The sequence below is a fragment of the Balaenoptera musculus genome, chromosome 8 (assembly GCF_009873245.2).
Source record: "Balaenoptera musculus isolate JJ_BM4_2016_0621 chromosome 8, mBalMus1.pri.v3, whole genome shotgun sequence".
Lineage (NCBI taxonomy): Eukaryota > Metazoa > Chordata > Mammalia > Artiodactyla > Balaenopteridae > Balaenoptera > Balaenoptera musculus.
Genome location: NC_045792.1, coordinates 109,488,641 through 109,507,036, shown reverse-complemented (window position 1 = coordinate 109,507,036; position 18,396 = coordinate 109,488,641). Strand labels below are relative to the sequence as shown.

General features: G+C 61.5%; 1 protein-coding gene across 1 annotated transcript in view; it reads left to right on the top strand.

The window, feature by feature from the left end:
• The window catches only part of MUC5AC (mucin 5AC, oligomeric mucus/gel-forming), a 37,302-nt gene extending 19,250 nt beyond the window's left edge, over window positions 1-18,052 (top strand). Inside the window, exons 33-58 of the mRNA XM_036861390.1 lie at window positions 28-1,045; window positions 1,436-2,109; window positions 2,254-2,682; window positions 3,187-3,565; window positions 4,388-5,125; window positions 5,276-5,581; window positions 5,996-8,197; window positions 8,492-10,061; window positions 10,347-10,555; window positions 11,044-11,218; window positions 11,594-11,844; window positions 11,953-12,136; window positions 12,566-12,773; window positions 13,238-13,416; window positions 13,770-13,857; window positions 13,967-14,070; window positions 14,252-14,283; window positions 14,647-14,818; window positions 15,172-15,273; window positions 15,431-15,468; window positions 15,855-15,977; window positions 16,058-16,156; window positions 16,476-16,595; window positions 16,727-16,778; window positions 16,887-17,001; window positions 17,356-18,052. Of these exons, the coding sequence (XP_036717285.1) occupies window positions 28-1,045; window positions 1,436-2,109; window positions 2,254-2,682; window positions 3,187-3,565; window positions 4,388-5,125; window positions 5,276-5,581; window positions 5,996-8,197; window positions 8,492-10,061; window positions 10,347-10,555; window positions 11,044-11,218; window positions 11,594-11,844; window positions 11,953-12,136; window positions 12,566-12,773; window positions 13,238-13,416; window positions 13,770-13,857; window positions 13,967-14,070; window positions 14,252-14,283; window positions 14,647-14,818; window positions 15,172-15,273; window positions 15,431-15,468; window positions 15,855-15,977; window positions 16,058-16,156; window positions 16,476-16,595; window positions 16,727-16,778; window positions 16,887-17,001; window positions 17,356-17,635 (9,847 nt within the window). The 3' untranslated portion in view covers window positions 17,636-18,052. The remainder of the gene's footprint in view (window positions 1-27; window positions 1,046-1,435; window positions 2,110-2,253; window positions 2,683-3,186; window positions 3,566-4,387; window positions 5,126-5,275; window positions 5,582-5,995; window positions 8,198-8,491; window positions 10,062-10,346; window positions 10,556-11,043; window positions 11,219-11,593; window positions 11,845-11,952; window positions 12,137-12,565; window positions 12,774-13,237; window positions 13,417-13,769; window positions 13,858-13,966; window positions 14,071-14,251; window positions 14,284-14,646; window positions 14,819-15,171; window positions 15,274-15,430; window positions 15,469-15,854; window positions 15,978-16,057; window positions 16,157-16,475; window positions 16,596-16,726; window positions 16,779-16,886; window positions 17,002-17,355) is intronic.
• The last annotated feature ends 344 nt before the right edge of the window (window positions 18,053-18,396 follow it).

The following is an 18,396-nucleotide window of genomic DNA, read 5'->3' as shown; positions in this document are numbered from 1 at the left end:
CAGCACAACCACAGCTCCTACAACCAGCACCACCACTGTGGAGACAACCGGCCCAACATCAGCTCCTACAACCAGCACAACTTTTGTCCCTATACCTGAAACTACCCCCTCCCAACCTGGGACAACCTCCTGCCAGCCACAGTGCACGTGGACCAAGTGGTTCGATGTGGACTTCCCATCTCCTGGGCCCCACGGAGGAGACTTTGAAACCTACAGCAACATCGTCAGAAGAGGAGAGAAGATCTGCCACCGACCCGAATACATCAGCGCCCTGGAGTGCCGAGCCGAGAACCACCCAGATGTCAGCATCCACACGCTGGGGCAGGTGGTGCAGTGCAGCCCGGAAGTGGGCTTGGTGTGTCGGAACCAGGACCAGAAGGGCAAGATCAGGATGTGCCTCAACTACGAGGTGCGCGTGCTGTGCTGTGAGCCCCAGAAAGGCTGCCCTGTCACACATGTCACACTTCCCAGCACCTCAAGTGTGAGTGTCACCAGCCACACAAGGACCACCTCCCATGAGGCCACATCCAGTGCAACCACTGTGCAGACAACCAGCCCAACCACACCTCCTACAATTAGCACCACCACTGTGGAGACAACCAGCACCACCACTGTGGAGACAACTGGCCCAACCACACCTCCTACAACCAGCACCACCACTGTGGAGACAACCAGCCCAACCACAGCTCCTACAACCAGCACCACCACTGTGGAGACAACCAGCCCAACCACAGCTCCTACAACCAGCACCACCACTGTGGAGACAACTGGCCCAACCACAGCTCCTACAACCAGCACCACCACTGTGGAGACAACCAGCCCAACCCCAGTTCCTACAATTATCACCACCACTGTGGAGACAACCAGCCCAACCACAGCTCCTACAACCAGCACCACCACTGTGGAGACAACCAGCCCAACCCCAGTTCCTACAATTATCACCACCACTGTGGAGACAACCAGCCCAACCACAGCTCCTACAACCAGCACCACCACTGTGGAGACAACTGGCCCAACCACACCTCCTACAACCAGCACCACCACTGTGGAGACAACCAGCCCATCCACAGCTCCTACAACCAGCACCACCACTGTTGAGACAACCAGCCCAACCACAGCTCCTACAACCAGTACCATCACTGTGGAGACAACTGGCCCAACCACAGCTCCTACAACCAGCACCACCACTGTTGAGACAACCGGCCCATCCACAGCTCCTAGAACCAGCACCACCACTGTGGAGACAACCAGCTCAACCACAGCTCCTACAACCAGCACCACCACTGTGGAGACAACCAGCCCAACCACAGCTCCTACAACCAGCACCACCACTGTTGAGACAACTGGCCCATCCACAGCTCCTACAACCAGCACCACCACTGTGGAGACAACCAGCCCAACCACAGGTCCTACAACCAGCACCACCACTGTTGAGACAGCCAGCACAACCTCAGCTCCTACAACCAGCACCACCACTGTGGAGACAACCAGCCCAACCTCAGCTCCTTCATCCAGCACAACTTTTGTCCCTATACCTGAAACTACCCCCTCCCAACCTGGGACCACCTCCTGCCAGCCACAGTGCACGTGGACCAAGTGGTTCGATGTGGACTTCCCATCTCCTGGGCCCCACGGAGGAGACTTTGAAACCTACAGCAACATCGTCAGAAGAGGAGAGAAGATCTGCCACCGACCCGAATACATCAGCGCCCTGGAGTGCCGAGCCGAGAACCACCCAGATGTCAGCATCCAGACGCTGGGGCAGGTGGTGCAGTGCAGCCCGGAAGTGGGCTTGGTGTGTCGGAACCAGGACCAGAAGGGCAAGTTCAGGATGTGCTTCAACTACGAGGTGCGCGTGCTGTGCTGTGAGCCCCAGGAAGGCTGCCCTGTCACACATGTCACAGTTCCCAGCACCTCAAGTGTGAGTGTCACCAGCCACACAAGGACCACCTCCCATGAGGCCACATCCAGTGCAACCACTGTGCAGACAACCAGCCCAACCGCAGTGCCTATAACCAGCACCACCACTGTGGAGACAACCAGCACAACCTCAGCTCTTACAACCAGCACCACTACTGTGGAGACAGCCAGCACAACCCCAGTTCCTACAATTATCACCACCACTGTGGAGACAACCAGCCCAACCACAGCTCCTAGAACCAGCACCACCACTGTGGAGACAGCCAGCAAAACCTCAGCTCCTAGAACCAGCACCACCACTGTGGAGACAACTGGCCCCACCACAGCTCTTAGAACCAGCACCACCACTGTGGAGACAACCAGCCCCACCACAGCTCCTACAACCAGCACCACCACTGTGGAGACAACCAGCCCAACCACAGCTCCTACAACCAGCACAACCTCCGTGGAGACAACCAGCACAAACTCCGTGGAGAAAACCAGCACAACCTCAGCTCCTACAACCAGCACCACCACTGTGGAGACAACTGGCCCAACCACAGCTCCTCCAACCAGCACCACCACTGTTGAGACAGCCAGCACAACCTTAGCTCCTACAACCAGCACCACCACTGTTGAGACAGCCAGCACAACCTTAGCTCCTACAACCAGCACCACTACTGTGGAGACAACCAGCCCAACCCCAGTTCCTACAATTATCACCACCACTGTGGAGACAACCAGCACAACATCAGCTCCTACAACCAGCACAACTTTTGTCCCTATACCTGAAACTACCCCCTCCCAACCTGGGACCACCTCCTGCCAGCCACAGTGCACGTGGACCAAGTGGTTCGATGTGGACTTCCCATCTCCTGGGCCCCACGGAGGAGACTTTGAAACCTACAGCAACATCGTCAGAAGAGGAGAGAAGATCTGCCACCGACCCGAACACATCAGCGCCCTGGAGTGCCGAGCCGAGAACCACCCAGATGTCAGCATCCACACGCTGGGGCAGGTGGTGCAGTGCAGCCCGGAAGTGGGCTTGGTGTGTCGGAACCAGGACCAGAAGGGCAAGATCAGGATGTGCCTCAACTACGAGGTGCGCGTGCTGTGCTGTGAGCCTCAGAAAGGCTGCCCTGTCACACAAGTCACAGTTCCCAGCACCTCAGGTGTGAGTGTCACCAGCCACACAAGGACCACCTCCCATGAGGCCACATCCAGTGCAACCACTGTGCAGACAACCAGCCCAACTGCAGTGCCTATAACCAGCACAACCTCTGTGGAGACGACCAGCACAACCTCAGCTCCTACAACCAGCACAACCTCCATGGAGACAACCAGTACAACCTCTGTGGAGACAACCAGCACAACCTCAGCTCCTACAGAAGGCCCAACCTCTGTGGAGACGACCAGTGCAACCACAGCTCCTACAACCAGCCCAACCACAGTCCCTATAACCAGCACAACCTCTGTGGAGACAACCAGCCCAACCACAGCTCCTACAACCAGCACCACCACTGTTGAGACAGCCAGCACAACCTCAGCTCCTACAACCAGCACCACCACTGTGGAGACAACCAGCCCAACCACAGCTCCTAGAACCAGCACCACCACTGTTGAAACGACCAGCACAACCTCAGCTCCTACAACCAGCACAACATCTGTGGAGACAACCAGCTCAACCTTAGCTTCTACAACCAGCACAATCTCTGTGCAGACAACCAGCCCAAGCACAGCTCTTACAATTAGCACCACCACTGTGGGGACAACCAGCCCAATCACAGCTCCTAAAACCAGCACCACCACTGTGGAGACAACAAGCCCAACCACAGCTCCTACAACCAGCACCACCACTGTGGAGACAACTGGCCCAACCACAGCTCCTACAACCAGCACCACCACTGTGGAGACAACCAGCCCAACCCCAGTTCCTACAATTATCACCACCACTGTGGAGACAACCAGCCCAACCACAGCTCCTACAACCAGCACCACCACTGTGGAGACAACCAGCCCAACCCCAGTTCCTACAATTATCACCACCACTGTGGAGACAACCAGCCCAACCACAGCTCCTACAACCAGCACCACCACTGTGGAGACAACTGGCCCAACCACACCTCCTACAACCAGCACCACCACTGTGGAGACAACCAGCCCATCCACAGCTCCTACAACCAGCACCACCACTGTTGAGACAACCAGCCCAACCACAGCTCCTACAACCAGTACCATCACTGTGGAGACAACTGGCCCAACCACAGCTCCTACAACCAGCACCACCACTGTTGAGACAACCGGCCCATCCACAGCTCCTAGAACCAGCACCACCACTGTGGAGACAACCAGCTCAACCACAGCTCCTACAACCAGCACCACCACTGTGGAGACAACCAGCCCAACCACAGCTCCTACAACCAGCACCACCACTGTTGAGACAACTGGCCCATCCACAGCTCCTACAACCAGCACCACCACTGTGGAGACAACCAGCCCAACCACAGGTCCTACAACCAGCACCACCACTGTTGAGACAGCCAGCACAACCTCAGCTCCTACAACCAGCACCACCACTGTGGAGACAACCAGCCCAACCTCAGCTCCTACAACCAGCACCACCACTGTGGAGACAACCAGCCCAACCTCAGCTCCTTCATCCAGCACAACTTTTGTCCCTATACCTGAAACTACCCCCTCCCAACCTGGGACCACCTCCTGCCAGCCACAGTGCACGTGGACCAAGTGGTTCGATGTGGACTTCCCATCTCCTGGGCCCCACGGAGGAGACTTTGAAACCTACAGCAACATCGTCAGAAGAGGAGAGAAGATCTGCCACCGACCCGAATACATCAGCGCCCTGGAGTGCCGAGCCGAGAACCACCCAGATGTCAGCATCCAGACGCTGGGGCAGGTGGTGCAGTGCAGCCCGGAAGTGGGCTTGGTGTGTCGGAACCAGGACCAGAAGGGCAAGTTCAGGATGTGCTTCAACTACGAGGTGCGCGTGCTGTGCTGTGAGCCCCAGGAAGGCTGCCCTGTCACACATGTCACAGTTCCCAGCACCTCAAGTGTGAGTGTCACCAGCCACACAAGGACCACCTCCCATGAGGCCACATCCAGTGCAACCACTGTGCAGACAACCAGCCCAACCGCAGTGCCTATAACCAGCACCACCACTGTGGAGACAACCAGCACAACCTCAGCTCTTACAACCAGCACCACTACTGTGGAGACAGCCAGCACAACCCCAGTTCCTACAATTATCACCACCACTGTGGAGACAACCAGCCCAACCACAGCTCCTAGAACCAGCACCACCACTGTGGAGACAGCCAGCAAAACCTCAGCTCCTAGAACCAGCACCACCACTGTTGAGACAGCCAGCAAAACCTCAGCTCCTACAACCAGCACCACCACTGTGGAGACAACCAGCCCAACCACAGCTCCTACAGGAAGTACCACCATTGTGGAGACAACCAGCCCAGCCACAGCTCCTAGAACCAGCACCACCACTGTTGAGACAACCAGCACAACCTCAGCTCCTACAACCAGCACAACATCTGCGGATACAACCAGCTCAACCTCAGCTCCTACAACCAGCACAATCTCTGTGCAGACAACCAGCCCAAGCACAGCACTTACAATTAGCACCACCACTGTGGGGACAACCAGCCCAATCACAGCTCCTAAAACCAGCACCACCACTGTGGAGACAACAAGCCCAACCACAGCTCCTAGAACCAGCACCACCACTGTTGAGACAGCCAGCACAACCACAGCTCCTACAACCAGCACCACCACTGTTGAGACAACCGGCCCATCCACAGTTCCTAGAACCAGCACCACCACTGTGGAGACAACCAGCTCAACCACAGCTCCTACAACCAGCACCACCACTGTGGAGACAACCAGCCCAGCCACAGCTCCTAGAACCAGCACCACCACTGTTGAGACAGCCAGCACAACCACAGCTCCTACAACCAGCACCACCACTGTTGAGACAACCGGCCCATCCACAGCTCCTAGAACCAGCACCACCACTGTGGAGACAACCAGCTCAACCACAGCTCCTACAACCAGCACCACCACTGTTGAGACAACCAGCCCAACCACAGCTCCTTCATCCAGCACAACTTTTGTCCCTATACCTGAAACTACCCCCTCCCAACCTGGGACCACCTCCTGCCAGCCACAGTGCACGTGGACCAAGTGGTTCGATGTGGACTTCCCATCTCCTGGGCCCCACGGAGGAGACTTTGAAACCTACAGCAACATCGTCAGAAGAGGAGAGAAGATCTGCCACCGACCCGAACACATCAGCGCCCTGGAGTGCCGAGCCGAGAACCACCCAGATGTCAGCATCCAGACGCTGGGGCAGGTGGTGCAGTGCAGCCCGGAAGTGGGCTTGGTGTGTCGGAACCAGGACCAGAAGGGCAAGTTCAGGATGTGCTTCAACTACGAGGTGCGCGTGCTGTGCTGTGAGCCCCAGGAAGGCTGCCCTGTCACACATGTCACAGTTCCCAGCACCTCAAGTGTGAGTGTCACCAGCCACACAAGGACCACCTCCCATGAGGCCACATCCAGTGCAACCACTGTGCAGACAACCAGCCCAACCGCAGTGCCTATAACCAGCACCACCACTGTGGAGACAACCAGCACAACCTCAGCTCTTACAACCAGCACCACTACTGTGGAGACAGCCAGCACAACCCCAGTTCCTACAATTATCACCACCACTGTGGAGACAACCAGCCCAACCACAGCTCCTAGAACCAGCACCACCACTGTGGAGACAGCCAGCAAAACCTCAGCTCCTAGAACCAGCACCACCACTGTTGAGACAGCCAGCAAAACCTCAGCTCCTACAACCAGCACCACCACTGTGGAGACAACCAGCCCAACCACAGCTCCTACAGGAAGTACCACCATTGTGGAGATAACCAGCCCAGCCACAGCTCCTAGAACCAGCACCACCACTGTTGAGACAACCAGCACAACCTCAGCTCCTACAACCAGCACAACATCTGCGGATACAACCAGCTCAACCTCAGCTCCTACAACCAGCACAATCTCTGTGCAGACAACCAGCCCAAGCACAGCACTTACAATTAGCACCACCACTGTGGGGACAACCAGCCCAATCACAGCTCCTAAAACCAGCACCACCACTGTGGAGACAACAAGCCCAACCACAGCTCCTAGAACCAGCACCACCACTGTTGAGACAGCCAGCACAACCACAGCTCCTACAACCAGCACCACCACTGTTGAGACAACCGGCCCATCCACAGCTCCTAGAACCAGCACCACCACTGTGGAGACAACTGGCCCAACCACAGCTCCTAGAACCAGCACCACCACTGTGGAGACAACCAGCCCAACCTCAGCTCCTTCATCCAGCACAACTTTTGTCCCTATACCTGAAACTACCCCCTCCCAACCTGGGACCACCTCCTGCCAGCCACAGTGCACGTGGACCAAGTGGTTCGATGTGGACTTCCCATCTCCTGGGCCCCACGGAGGAGACTTTGAAACCTACAGCAACATCGTCAGAAGAGGAGAGAAGATCTGCCACCGACCCGAATACATCAGCGCCCTGGAGTGCCGAGCCGAGAACCACCCAGATGTCAGCATCCAGACGCTGGGGCAGGTGGTGCAGTGCAGCCCGGAAGTGGGCTTGGTGTGTCGGAACCAGGACCAGAAGGGCAAGTTCAGGATGTGCCTCAACTACGAGGTGCGCGTGCTGTGCTGTGAGCCTCAGAAAGGCTGCCCTGTCACACAAGTCACAGTTCCCAGCACCTCAGGTGTGAGTGTCACCAGCCACACAAGGACCACCTCCCATGAGGCCACATCCAGTGCAACCACTGTGCAGACAACCAGCCCAACTGCAGTGCCTATAACCAGCACAACCTCTGTGGAGACGACCAGCACAACCTCAGCTCCTACAACCAGCACAACCTCCATGGAGACAACCAGTACAACCTCTGTGGAGACAACCAGCACAACCTCAGCTCCTACAGAAGGCCCAACCTCTGTGGAGACGACCAGTGCAACCACAGCTCCTACAACCAGCCCAACCACAGTCCCTATAACCAGCACAACCTCTGTGGAGACAACCAGCCCAGCCACAGCTCCTACAACCAGCACCACAACTGTTGAGACAGCCAGCACAACCTCAGCTCCTACAACCAGCACCACCACTGTGGAGACAACCAGCCCAACCACAGCTCCTAGAACCAGCACCACCACTGTTGAAACGACCAGCACAACCTCAGCTCCTACAACCAGCACAACATCTGTGGAGACAACCAGCTCAACCTTAGCTCCTACAACCAGCACAATCTCTGTGCAGACAACCAGCCCAAGCACAGCTCTTACGATTAGCACCACCACTGTGGGGACAACCAGCCCAATCACAGCTCCTAAAACCAGCACCACCACTGTGGAGACAACAAGCCCAACCACAGCTCCTACAACCAGCACCACCACTGTGGAGACAACTGGCCCAACCACAGCTCCTACAACCAGCACCACCACTGTGGAGACAACCAGCCCAACCCCAGTTCCTACAATTATCACCACCACTGTGGAGACAACCAGCCCAACCACAGCTCCTACAACCAGCACCACCACTGTGGAGACAACCAGCCCAACCACAGCTCCTACAACCAGCACCACCACTGTGGAGACAACCAGCCCAACCCCAGTTCCTACAATTATCACCACCACTGTGGAGACAACCAGCCCAACCACAGCTCCTACAACCAGCACCACCACTGTGGAGACAACCAGCCCAACCACAGGTCCTACAATTAGCACCACCACTCTGGAGACAACCAGCTCAACCACAGCTCCTAGAACCAGCACCACCACTGTGGAGACAACTGGCCCAACCACACCTCCTACAACCAGCACCACCACTGTGGAGACAACCAGCCCATCCACAGCTCCTACAACCAGCACCACCACTGTTGAGACAACCAGCCCAACCACAGCTCCTACAACCAGTACCATCACTGTGGAGACAACTGGCCCAACCACAGCTCCTACAACCAGCACCACCACTGTTGAGACAACCGGCCCATCCACAGCTCCTAGAACCAGCACCACCACTGTGGAGACAACCAGCTCAACCACAGCTCCTACAACCAGCACCACCACTGTGGAGACAACCAGCCCAACCACAGCTCCTACAACCAGCACCACCACTGTTGAGACAACCGGCCCATCCACAGCTCCTACAACCAGCACCACCACTGTGGAGACAACCAGCCCAACCACAGCTCCTACAACCAGCACCACCACTGTGGAGACAACCAGCCCAACCACAGCTCCTACAACCAGCACCACCACTGTTGAGACAACCGGCCCATCCACAGCTCCTAGAACCAGCACCACCACTGTGGAGACAACCAGCCCAACCACAGCTCCTAGAACCAGCACCACCACTGTTGAGACAGCCAGCACAACCACAGCTCCTACAACCAGCACCACCACTGTTGAGACAACCGGCCCATCCACAGCTCCTACAACCAGCACCACCACTGTTGAGACAGCCAGCACAACCTCAGCTCCTACAACCAGCACCACCACTGTGGAGACAACTGGCCCAACCACAGCTCCTTCATCCAGCACAACTTTTGTCCCTATACCTGAAACTACCCCCTCCCAACCTGGGACCACCTCCTGCCAGCCACAGTGCACGTGGACCAAGTGGTTCGATGTGGACTTCCCATCTCCTGGGCCCCACGGAGGAGACTTTGAAACCTACAACAACATCGTCAGAAGAGGAGAGAAGATCTGCCACCGACCCGAACACATCAGCGCCCTGGAGTGCCGAGCCGAGAACCACCCAGATGTCAGCATCCAGACGCTGGGGCAGGTGGTGCAGTGCAGCCCGGAAGTGGGCTTGGTGTGTCGGAACCAGGACCAGAAGGGCAAGTTCAGGATGTGCCTCAACTACGAGGTGCGCGTGCTGTGCTGTGAGCCCCAGAAAGGCTGCCTTGTCAACTCTGTGACTCCCTTTGTGACTTCAAGTCCCCAGTCCTCACTCTCTCCCGAGTCCACCACCTTCACGGTTTCCCTGGTGACCTCCCACAGCTCCGCAGCGCCCTCCACCTCCACGTGCTACTGCAGTGTGGCCCACGGGTTCTACTCCGCAGGTATGTGTACTCTACCTGGGTGTGTGGTGTGTGCTGACCCTGGTCACTGTTGTCCTGTTCACAAAACTACAGTGGTAAGGAGAGGGAGGGGTGTCTTGTCTTTGCGAAAGGGCTAGGTCTTGTGTATCGGAAGGCAGTAAGCCGTCTCTGAGGACATGCCATCTACATCTGGGCAGGAAGGCCACCTGCCAGACTGGCACCCAGGTGGACCACCGGCCTGGTTAGAGTCGCTCCCGGCGATCGCTTCTTGGCTCTGCTAGTGCCCTCCTGTTCCTTTTCTTGCAGGATCCATCATTTACCAACAGACGGACCTCTCCGGGCACTGCTATTATGCCGTTTGCAGCCTGGACTGCCACGTGGTCAGGCGGACCGACCACACCTGTCCCACCAGCACGCCACCTCCCGCCCCGGCCACCTCCACGCCAGCGTCCTCCCCTTCTGCCTCTGTGCCCGCTCCTCAGCGAGGATGCCCAAATGCAGTCCCCCCAAGAATGGTACCCTCACCTTTCCTGCCCTTCTCGGGGGCTCGGGGGGGCCAGGGCAGGGACCCTCAGCATCATTCAAAGTAGGCTGTGGCATCAAGTGTGCATGAAGGTTGGTGACTCCTTGGCTGATGTAGGCTGACCATGGCAAGTGGCCATTTCTGGTCCTCCAGAACTTCTGGAAGGGGGTGCCAGGAGCGTGGGGCCCGAGGTTGAGCAGGTGACTGATGCTCTGGACAGGGTCAAACAGCCAAGGAGTGGAAACAGTGGGTGGGGAACAGGGTGGAAACGGGCAGAGGGGGAAGGGGGCAACCTTCAACACCCGGAACCCCTCCTAGTCAGCAGGGCGCTCGGCGGGGGCTGGGGGAGGAGAGGCCTGGTGTGAGTGTTGGTCCCAATCCCGGTGGCTCTTCTCTCCCCGGAGACCCAGGCGAGCTCTGAGCCCCGAGCGGTGGGCGCCGGGTCAGGGCAAGGCCCTGCAGCAGTCTTTGCTTCCGCAGAAAGGCGAAACCTGGGCCATGCCCAACTGCTCTGAGGCTACTTGTGAGGGCAACGGGGCCATCACTGTGAGGTCGCGCCAGTGTCCAAAGGTGCAGGAGCTCACCTGCGCCAATGGCTACCCCGCTGTGACGGTGGCCAACCAGGAGGACTGCTGCCCACACTACATGTGCCAGTGTGAGTGGGCGGGGCCGGGGGTGGTGGCCACGGCAGAGAAGGCGGGACGGAATTGGTGGGACCCAGGAAGGACTTCCTAAGATCAGGGCAGCGGTGGTGGTGCCCAGCCTCCTCCCCAGGTGCCCGGCGGAACCCTGCCCGAGCCCAGAGCAGCCGGGCCACGCAGGCGCGAGGAGGCGTCCGGAGTCCGGTCCCACCTCTTGGCCGCTTCGGGCACCTACTGGACAGAGTTCTGTGGGCTGTTGGCATGTGGGTCCCGACAACAGGGCAGTCACCTGCTCCCCTTGGTGCGGGACACACTTGCCCCTGGGGGAGCCCCTGGGCGGCGGGAGGAGGCCCATAGTGCGGCCCGTAAGGCGGCTCCTCCCCCCGCAGGTGTGTGTAGCGGCTGGGGCGACCCCCACTACCTCACTTTTGATGGTACATACTACACGCTTCTGGATAACTGCACGTACGTGCTGGTGCAGCAGATCGTGCCCGTGTTCGGACACTTCCGGGTGCTGATCGACAACTACTTCTGTGATGCTGAGGATAGGCTGTCCTGCCCACAGTCCATCATCGTCGAGTACCAGCAGGACCGCGTCGTGCTGACCCGCAAGCCCGTCCGAGGGGTGATGACCAATGAGGTGGGGACGCCCGCCGGGCAGCCCCCGTTTGTGCCGGGGGGTGCTGGGGGCGCCAGGCACTGGCTGATCGCCACCCGGTTCTCTTTCCCTCGCTGGGTCACCGTCTAGATCATCTTCAACGGTGAGGTGGTCAGACCCGGCTTCCAGAAAGACGGCATCATCGTCTCCCAAATCGGCATCAAGATGTACGTGGCCATCCCCGCCCTCGGTGTCCAGGTCATGTTCAGCGGCCTCATCTTCTCCGTGGAGGTGCCTTTCAGCAAGTTCAGCAACAACACGGAAGGGCAGTGCGGTGAGCGCCCGGCCTCAGCCCCACTCTGGCCCTCCGGACTCTGGGCCCTTTTCTCCGGCTGGGAGTGTCTGGTGTGAGAAGGGTCAGCCTCGGGTGTGTCCCTCCAGGAACTGCATTCTTGGCTGGGGGTGAGGCCGCCCGTGTAGCACCGAGCCTTCAGGTGATTCTGCTTTCCAGCTGCACCAAGAATGTGCGGCCACACGGCCCAGGGGCCTGGCCCTGTGGCCCATACCTGAGGCCTCTTTGGGAACTGCCCCAGGGTCTGGCTTCTTGGAGGCAGAGGAAAGCACAGGGAGGTCAGGGGACAGGTCCCACAGCAACCCATCGAGTGCTGCGCGGAGACGCTGGGGCCCGGCCCCCAGCGCCCCAAGGGAGGGTGAGGGTGCCTCCGCTTTCCCCGGCTGCCTGACCGCTGCTTCCACGCCCCAGGCACCTGTACCAACGACCAGAAGGACGAGTGCCGCCTGCCCGGGGGGGCGGTGGTATCTTCTTGCTCCGACATGTCCGGCCACTGGAATGTGACATACCCCGGCCAGCCATCCTGCCACAGGCCTCCCCTGACGCCCACCACAGTTGAGCCCAAGAAATCGCCCACCTCGTGCCCACCTTCGCCAATCTGCCTGCTAATTCTGAGCGAGTGAGATTCCCTGGCAGGGCTGGGGTGTTGGGGGTGTCGAGTAGCCCTGCTACTCCCACGCTGCCTGGGAGATGGGAAGAAGTGGGCGGGCCTGCAGGGGGTCCGAGGGGGAGTGGGTCACAGCTGCTGGAACGCCAGGCGCGGAGCCCAGCGGGGCTCGTGGCGGGTCGGCCTCTGAGGCTCTGAGGCAGCTCATGGTGGCTCCGGGCGTAAGTCCTCAGCCAGCGGCAGCACCCGGGGGTGCAGGGCACAGGGGGGCCCCGCGGAGGATTTGCAGAAAGAAAAGCTGCGCTGCAGCCAGACACCGTCCCCGCCGCTCACAGATGGCCCCAGAGGCTGCGGTCCCTCGGCGCACAGGTCGGCCCGGTGACGCCTCTCCCTCGGGCCCCTTCGTTAGGGAAAGCCTACAGCCTGGCAACCCCACCGTGGAGCTGCCCCGTGACCCGTGTGTCTCTGTGCTGCAGGGTCTTCAAGCCGTGTCACTCGGTGATCCCCCCGTGGCCATACTACCAAGGCTGCACCTTCGACCAGTGCCACATGCCCAGGGGGGACGTGGTGTGCTCCAGCCTGGAGCTGTACGCCACCCTGTGTGCTTCGCTCAGTGTGTGCATCGACTGGCGGGGCCTGACCAACCACACGTGCTGTGAGTGCCCACCCCCGCCCCAGAGTGCCCCGTCCCGCTGGGCGGTGGCAATCAGCGTGTTCGAGGGGACAGACACACTGGGCAATCCATGGGTGGGCTTGGGTGGTCAGGGTGGGCTTCCGGGAGGAGGAGGGCTGAACCCAGGACGGAGTGCATTTGTTTCCTGGAGGGACAAGGGGGGCATTCAGGTCAGAGCACCGGGGCCCAGGGTGCAGGGGTCCAGGGCTCGGACAGGCTGGGCGGTGCAGGGCACACAGCAGGTGCCTGGGCCAAGAGCTCCAGCCAGCGGGGCCCCGGCCAGGGCTCGCTGCTCGTGCCCTCCGGCCTCAGGTGTGGCCTCACCCTTCGCACAGCTTTCACCTGCCCTGCTGACAAGGTGTACCGGCCCTGCGGCCCGTCCAATCCTTCCTACTGTTACATGAACGACAGTGCCAACACCCTGTAAGCACCTGCCCTCTCCCTCTGGGACACCCCCACCCCGCCCCGTGTCCCCAGGCCGCCTCTCCCCACCCTGGAGGTCACGGCCCCGCTCCCCCTCCGCTCCCCACAGGGCCCTCCCGGAAGCCATTCCCATCACGGAAGGCTGCTTCTGCCCGGAGGACATGATGCTGTTCAGCTCGGGCACGGAGGTCTGCGTGCCAGCCAACTGCAGCAGTACGTCCCTGGGGCTGGGCTTGGGGCCTCCACGCACTGCGCCCTCGGGGTCCGCACGCCTCGGCCAGACCCCAGGGCTTTCCACCACAGCCCAGGTTTCCCCAGCCCCCGACACCGGGGCTGCCCGTGATGGGCTGGGGGCCGTGGAGGCCCAGAGATGACGTCCTCTCTTTCCCTCCAGGTTGCCTGGGGCCCCACGGGGAGCCAGTGGAGGTAAGTGTGGCCCCTCGGGGGACTCGGAGGAGGGGAAGGGAGGGGCCGGGGTTTCCTGAGCAAAGACTCAGGAGGCTTCCTTGCACGGCCCCGGAGGAGGGTGGGTGCTGGCCCCAAGGCTGGCCACGTCCCGCCCTCCCGCCCTGCTCCCACACAGTGAAGGTGGGGACGGTGGGGAGGGAGGCCGGTCACCCACACAACCCCCTCCCACCCCGCCTCCTGGCCCCCATGGGCCCCCCAGAGCCCCAGCAGCCCTCAGCCCCACCCACACCTTTGAAGACCCCTTGCGGGCCCTGAGCCACGGGTGCCACGGGACAGGCAGGTGACCAATGGCCCGGGGGCCCCATGTCCTCCCCCTGCCAGCCTGGCCACACTGTCAGCGTGGGCTGTCAAGAGTGCACCTGCAAGGGCAGCACCCGGACTCTGAGCTGCCAGACTCGGCCCTGCCCCCTGCCCCCCACCTGCCCCGAGCCCGGCTTCGTGCCAGCGCCCGCGGCCCTGCAGACCGGCCAGTGCTGTCCCCAGTACACCTGCGGTGAGCCCCAGGCCGGGTGGGGGGCGCACATGCACAGGCTCAGGGCTGGCCAGCTTTGCCCCTGAAGGGTCCCGAGGTGCTGGCACCCGGGGGCACGCCCCAGGAGGGTGGTGGGCATACCCTCCCTTTATGTGGCTTCAGCTGCTGACCCCCAGCAGGAAGGCTCAAGAGTAAGGGGTACCATGGAGGTCAGGGCCGACCAGAAGCCTCGTCCCCCGTGGCGGTGGGCACCCCCTGGAGAGCCTACCACCTGTCCACTGGGTAGTCAGTACTCCTGGAGACCCCCAGGGAGAGGCGACACTCAGGCTCGGGAGGGAGGCAGGTCCCCTGACGTCCCCTCCCGTCTGCTGCAGTCTGCAACGCCACACACTGCCCCGCGCCCGTGGACTGTCCGGAAGGCTCCCACTCCATCCTGACCTATAAGGAAGGGGCTTGCTGCCCGACCCGAAACTGCAGTGAGTGTCCCGGCTCAGCGGCGGCCAGGCTGGGGAGGAGCATGGGCCGTCGCCCGGGGCTGGGATGCTGTAGTGGTGGGCGCGGGCAGCTGCTACTCGGGAGGCTGGCGGGACAAGAGGAGGGCGGGTCCACAGGTCTGCTTTCTCCCCTGAGCAGGCTGGACCGTCTGCAGCATCAACGGCACCTTGTACCAGGTAAGAACCAGCCGAAGGTCAGGCCCCCTGGTGCACAGGGACCGGAGTCCCCCCCGTCCTGCCAGCTTCTCCCCGAGGCTGCGTCCCTGAGGGCCTGGGTGGCCTTCGGAGCAGCAGTGGGTTCTTCTGGGACCACAAACCCTGTCCTGAACTTGAGAAGGCCCCCAGCCTCGCTCTCCCCATGCCGGGTCCTCCAGAGCATGTGACCTCCCTGGAGGAGCAGCCTTGGGGCTCTGTCCCCAAGACCGGGACCCCAACCAGGAGGCACTACTGAGGGTCACCTCAGAGGAAGAGTCTGCCTGGCGGGGGCAGGCCTGGAGGGGACGTCCGGGAGGGCAGGCGCACCAGGCCCGGCTGGGCAGACACTGTCACCTTGACTCCCCCAGCCTGGTGCCATAGTTTCCTCGAACCTGTGCGAAAAGTGTTGGTGTGAGTTGGCCGGTGGCCCCCAGTCGGACACGTTCGTGATCAGCTGTGAGACCCAGATCTGCAGCACCCGTTGCCCCGTGGTGAGTGTCCCCCCTTCTCATTCCCACCCCCACGCAGCGCCCAGTCCGGGCTCAGGCCACACATCCTGCCCCCCTCCCAGGGCTTCGAGTACCAGACACGGAGCGGGCAGTGCTGTGGCGAGTGTGTACAGGTGGCCTGTGTCATGAACACCAGCAGCAGCTCCGCCCACCTCTTCTACGTGAGTAGCGGTCACGGGGCCTTGGGGTGGGTTCCGGGCGGGGCCGGCCACAGGCTCCGGGGGGGCCAGCCCCACCCCTGCACGGGGGGGGGGGGGGGGCGCCGGGAGCGCACAGCGGCAGCGGGGGTGCTGGGTGGATGGCTTCCTGGTGCACCGGGGCCCCTGGGGAGCCGTCAGTGCAAGGCGGGCGCAGGGCAGAGGCCGCGGGAGCCTCCGGAAGCCCGTGGGCTGGGGGCCGACAGACAGACGGGTGCAGCACGCTCCCTCGCGGGGGGGCCTTGGGGAGGGCCACTCACTTGTTGGCTGGGCCTCCCTGCAGCCCGGCGAGCCCTGGTCCGACCCCAGGAGCCGCTGCGTGACACACGAGTGTGAGAAGCACCAGGATGGGCTCGTGGTGGTGACCACGAAGAAGGCGTGTCCCCCACTCAGCTGTCCTGCGGTGAGTCCTGGGAGCCCACCGGCCCTGCCCAGGGGGGTCGACAGTGGCCACGGGAGGATCAGGCCGTGGATGGGAGTGGGCGCCACTGTCTTGCGTCCCTGCCCTCGCTAACGGCCTCTCTGTCCTCATAGGACAAGGCTCGGCTGAGCGAGGACGGCTGCTGCCTCGCCTGCCCCCAGAACAGTGAGTGGGCGTGTCTGCCAGGGGAGGGGGACGCAGGAGGTGGCGTGGGGCGGGGTGGGGCGCCCGGCCAGGGCTGACCTCTGCGCCGCCTCCCGTGTCCCTCCCCAGGGTCGACCTGCACCGTGTACCACAAGCTCCAGGTCCTCCGGCAGCCAGGCTGCAGCTCCGTGGAGCCCGTGCGCCTCACCTACTGCCAGGGCAACTGTGGGGACACCGGCTCCGTGTACGTGAGCCCCTGACTCGCCCAGGGCAGACCCGCACCCCCCCCCCCACCCACAGAGGGCTCCTGCAGGGCAGGGCTTGGGGCGGGCAGACAGGGGCAGGATGGGGGGCTGGGGGCCAGGGACGGCTCGCGGCCTGTCTGGACTCACACTCTTCTCTTTACTGAGACTCCAGGCTCGGGGTCCCCGTTGGTGACCTGCTGGTCAAGTGGTTGGTGAGAGGCTGCTGGGCCCCTCCCTAGCCTTTGGGGGGCTCAGAAGGAGCCACAGGGCACCTCAGCTGCCGTGACCGGCACGCGGGAGCCACTGTTAAACGCCACCCGCGAGCCTCTAGCTCAGGCGGCCCCTGCCCACAGGTACTCCCTGGAGGCCCACACTGTGGAGCACAGGTGCAGGTGCTGCCGTGAGCTGCGGGCCTCTCTGCGGAACGTGACCCTGCGCTGTGAGGACGGCTCCAGCCGGGCCTTCAGCTACACGGAGGTGGAGGAGTGCGGCTGCGTGGGCCTGCAGTGCGACTCCCACGGGGGCCTCAGCCGCTCAGGGGAGGTGCAGCTGGAGCAGGGTGCCGAGCGGAGCCAGGAGACGGGGCTCAGGCACTGGAGGAGAGGGGCCCCGGGTCCCCGGCCTTCGCAGTAGACGGGCCGGAGCCCCGCCCTGTCCCTCCAGGACAGGCCCACAAGAACGTTTGTACTTGCTGCAATCTCAGCCTCCAAGGCCAGTGGAACCTGAGCCCCGGCCCAGATGACCCAAGCCTAGGATGCACGGTCCACCCCTCTCGTCCCTCTCCGGGTCCAGCGGCCCCGGGTGTGCAGTGGCCCTGACGGGATTGCAGCTGCCTGCTCTGGACCAGCCCGGGTGGGCAGGGGGTGGGGGAGGCTCCTCTGGCTGTGGGTCCAGCCTGCTGGTCCCTGCCTTCAGCATCACGTAAGGGCCTGATCCACAGCGGTCCCTCAGATGCAGCAATTGACTGCTCGGCCGGCCACTGGGAGGCAGAGCCTCACCCCTGCCTCGGCCCTGGGCCTCAGGAAAGGGCCGTCGGTTTCGGAAATACACTTGGAGAATTTGCAATTCGTGGGCTCCGTGTGATTTTTAAGCTTGTCCATAAAAGCCGGGAGCAGGTCGGAGGGCAGACATGGGCCCGGGGGGGGGTAGGCCAGCCGCCTGGTCTGCTGTGCATTTGGCCGGACAGAGGGCGGGAGTCCCGCGGGTCCACCCAGCTGAGCCGTCAGACTGGGAAGGCTCCATCTTCTCTCTACAAATCTCTGGACTCTCCCATCACACCAAAGTCACGCTCGGTGTGCGGTGCACCTGTGTCTGTGCACGTGTGTGCACGTGTGTGCATGTGTGCAGTGCACGTGTGTGCATGTGTCTGTGCATGTGTGTGCGCACAAGTGTGT